General features: G+C 33.1%; 1 protein-coding gene across 1 annotated transcript; it reads right to left on the reverse strand.

The window, feature by feature from the left end:
- Positions 1–431: 431 nt before the first annotated feature.
- LOC116108254 ((-)-germacrene D synthase-like) lies at positions 432–3,570 on the reverse strand. Its single transcript, XM_031394511.1, has 7 exons — positions 3,442–3,570; positions 2,380–2,653; positions 1,885–2,257; positions 1,580–1,798; positions 1,352–1,490; positions 985–1,233; positions 432–885 (listed from the first exon to the last, which is right to left on the reverse strand). Exons 1-7 carry the CDS (start codon positions 3,568–3,570, stop codon positions 595–597), a joined length of 1,674 nt encoding a protein of 557 aa, XP_031250371.1. The 3' UTR covers positions 432–594.
- Between the last annotated feature and the right edge of the window lie 484 nt (positions 3,571–4,054).

Genomic DNA, 4,054 nt, shown 5'->3' on the forward strand with positions numbered 1-4,054 from the left:
TCTTGGAGTGCACTGATTTATTGCTGATGGTCCTGGAATTAAAAGAACTCCCTACTGGGCAATTTCTGATCTGTTTTCCCTCATATTTTTTCACCCAAACACGCAAAAAGGTTCACCTTTTTTTTGCAGCTGAGTAGTCATGAAAGATCCTAAGGGGCTTATTAATGATAACTATTGGATCCTCAAGGGTTTGCCTGACTTTCTGGATTCAAACTTCAAGGTCATCTACCACAAATTTAATTTGCAGCTTACCTGAAACATTAAACTTGTAGAGTGTTTAATGGATTTTGAGGATTAGTCAAGATGCACGTAAATTGGTCCAAACACTCCAGTGATAAGAAGGAAATTATTTATTTGTTTCCATTAAAAACCATATATATATATAGTCCAAACACTCCAGTGATAAGAAGGGAAATTATTTATTTGTTTCCATTAAAAACCATGTATATATATATTATTTATCCCCTATGAAATTGAGGTAGACCAAATTATTGGGGAAATTATTTATTTGGTACCATTAAAAACCATATATTACTTATCCCCTGTGAAATTGGGGTGGACCAAATGGAGTATTATTCAGCTCTGGAATAATCTTCAGAGCTGTACAGGGTCCCTAAGCAATGAGGCAACATGGTCCTTCATCAAATGAGAATTGGTGTAGCAATCAGCTTCCTTGTATAGGAGATCCATTACGCGAGCAAGATTAAGAACCCGTTCGAGCAGAGGCATTGGAACAGTAGTTGGTTTAATAAATTCCTCATTTATATCTTTCCAAGCATTCTTAACTTGTTCGCCGAATAATTTAACTACCTCTTCCTCTGAAGTACCGTGATGCTTCATGTAGCATTCAACTGCTGAGGCAACATGCTGTCTCTGTTGCTCATCCTACACAAAATAAATAATATAAAATTGATGAAAGAAGTATCTAATCTGAATTGGGCTCGGATGAAGATTATGAATAAAATAATTAATTCCAAGCAGTACCTTGTGACCTGCTGTGTCATCCATGAGTCTGCAAATTATTGATGAGGCCTTAACGATTTTAGGGTTGCTGAGTACCCATTCAAACGATTCTTTGGTTACTATATCTCCCATACCCAAAAATGATGTGGCTGCTAATGTTAAGTAGCCACAGCTAGGTAATGCAACAGAAAAGTACTCTTCCATTGTTGGTACATAGTTTTGGTTGCACCATCTAGCTTCCATGTTATAATTCCTCACCAATATCTTCATCTGATGATAAAACATAAAATCATAATCTCAATTAGTATTGCAATTATAAATTATTGACAGGAATCTTACATGCTTCAATTGCTTTTGCACTATTCTAATTAACTTAAATGAAATTTACCGCTTCTTTTGCATAATCAAGGCGGTACAATCTTCCTTGGTTGACCATATCTTTCTCAATTTCATCATAAACATCAAGGAGAGCCCTGTAAGCAATTTTCATATACTCTGGCAGTGGTTCCATAGCATTGATATCCCATCTGAAAAATTAAACTAAAATGATAAATGATATATAACTACTGAGTTACTGATATGACATGGTAAAAATTCAGGAAATGCAGGAACAAACCTCTCAATTGCAGTGGTGAAAAGTTCAAGTTCTTCAATTGTACCACATGCATCATAGATGTCATCAGTAATGGAACACATAGCGGTCACTTTGGTTAGAAACCTCCTAGCCAACCCATAATCAGGTTCAAAATACACTCCCAGTGTCCAAAAGTATAACTCTACCACTCTGTCTCTTACAAAAGGTAGATTATTCTCAACATCTAAAGTTTTCCACCACCTAATTAAATAACATTAATAGTCAGAAGCCATTTAAATAAGCAACACTTGAAAATCCTTACAATAATCTGAATTCATTATTCATACCTTGTGATATCACTGAGTTCCTTCTGGTGAACTTTCTGTGACATATTAAAATCTAATTTTGCAAATTTTAATAGAATTTCATCGTGCAAATGATCGTCTTGATAGATAGGCATGTAGTATCTTGCTCCTAGCCTTGGTAAGCTTTTGCGAAGAGGTCGATTTAAGGCATTATTAACTTGTGCTGCAAGTGGAGAGCTGAATTGGGTTGCTACTGGTTCAAGATAAGTGGTGGTGAAAGCAAGCGCTTCATCCAGTATACTTTCACCATGCACCCTGAGATGTGTAGCTTCATATAAGCTTAACATTCCTCGAATGTCTTTCACAAGAGATTTCTTAAAGTTCCCATTGATGTCCTTCAAATTGTTGAAAACATCTGCTTCGCCACCCATTGCATGATTAGCATCAAATTTAAACATGTAATTAAATAATATAAATGGTAAATTCGTAATTAATTTAAAAGAACAAAGAAACAAGGAGAAAAGCAAGAACAAATACCACAGGATATGTTATAACCATGTTGTCTCAGTAATCGAAATTCAAGAGAGATGGAATACAAGTAATCATTCTCATCTTTCAGACCACTGTCTTGATGAGCCTCGTAGGCTTTCTCTAAGATTTGATCAATGTCAGTTTGAAAATGGTAGGACACGCCTAACCTCTGGATTCTGTCAACCAGGTCAAGTTTCTCTGCCGGCTTGTTAACATTAGCCTTTAGGATTCTCTTAATTTCTTCCTTTAGATCTTGTAACTTTTTCTCATCAGCAGCTTCCTTATAAATAAGGAAATCGAAGAAGAAACGCGCGCCATTAGTAATTTATGTGTGGGATTTTGTATATATATAAAATTGGGAGTATTTTTGAAACAGTAAATTTTTATTTATTATTTTTTTTTTTATAAATATTATAGCACTTAATTGGGACCTTTTTTCTACAAGGGTTTACGCGTTGACAGAGATATGCAAAGACAAAAAATTAAATAAACATTTCAAGAATTTGTCTTCTTAATGTTAATTAGATACCAAACCATGACTATGGTAGCTTTTTTAGTTTTAACTCACGATAAATTTCTAAAACATCCGTCCACTATATGAAATATTGTATCAATAGATATGTGTGTACGTATTGAAGAAGATATTTTGCTTCAGTAAAAATGGGAGTATAACTTAGTTATATATATAACTAGGAGAATAAATTTAAGTATGAGAATATATTTAGACTCCTGCTAATTCGTATTTTATTGTTTATCAAGTTCGATGTACCTATTTACCAAGACCATCTAATAAGAAAATCAAGTTAAAAAAAAAAAAAAAAGATACAGATACCATATAGGAGAAAGAAACTACTATATATAAAAACATTAATTAATGTTTTTAAATATTATATATGGCAAATGGTAATTGGCATGCACGTATTTGAACAGGGGTTGGCTATATATGGTAAAGAGGACCATCAATGGTCCTAGTATAACTTAGTATTAACATGTATTAAAAACTTTGTAATGAAACTGTCTCAAACAAGTTCAAATTAAATTAGACGAAATCAATAAGCACTATTTTACCACAGAGTTACTAGCATAAGAGAGGAAATGATCCCCCCAAATGCTAGGATGAAAATTTGCTGAGCGCCGATTTGTATCTTGCTTAGCAACTTTGATTGAAGTTGGCACTGCTGAAAGTTGAAGAGACATTACGAATTTCTGTTTAAGAAAAAACACAAAATAAGATTTGAGTATAAGAATGGTTTCAGGCTCATGTATTATATACAGATAGACATAGTGCAATTAGTTCTTATAGCATGTTTTCTTTTTCTAGCTCATTTAACTCCTTTTCTCTTTCTTTTTTCACTATTATGAACATATATGGCGGATTCAGCCCCTTTGAGGATAGGCCTCAAGTTTAAAAAAAAAATTATTAATATATAGACCTATAAAATTGTTATTAACATATATACTTAGGTCTATCCTCGGATTTTAAAAAAATAAGAATTATTATACATTATCTAGGCCTACAAAAAACTTGTTATTAATATATATATTCTAAGCCCACATCATATTAAAAGTTTAAAACTTTCTCAACTCTTCTTTTGGCTCGACTTGCTTTTTATTATTTTATCCCCAAAATTCTTGACTCTCTCATTCTCTTTCTCATGCTATTCAATCTTAAAACTATTAA

The sequence above is a fragment of the Pistacia vera genome, unplaced genomic scaffold (genome assembly GCF_008641045.1).
Source record: "Pistacia vera cultivar Batoury unplaced genomic scaffold, PisVer_v2 Contig56, whole genome shotgun sequence".
Classification (NCBI taxonomy): Eukaryota; Viridiplantae; Streptophyta; class Magnoliopsida; order Sapindales; family Anacardiaceae; genus Pistacia; species Pistacia vera.

Coding starts and splice junctions, on each gene's coding strand:
- LOC116108254 (XM_031394511.1), bottom strand. CDS start 3,570: ATGTCTCTTCAACTTTCAGCAGTGCCAACTTCAATCAAAGTTGCTAAG. Junction 2,654..3,441: donor CTTATGCTAGTAACTCTGTG/GTAAAATAGTGC, acceptor CTTATTTATAAG/GAAGCTGCTGATGAGAAAAA. Junction 1,234..1,351: donor TTGATTATGCAAAAGAAGCG/GTAAATTTCATT, acceptor TTTTATCATCAG/ATGAAGATATTGGTGAGGAA.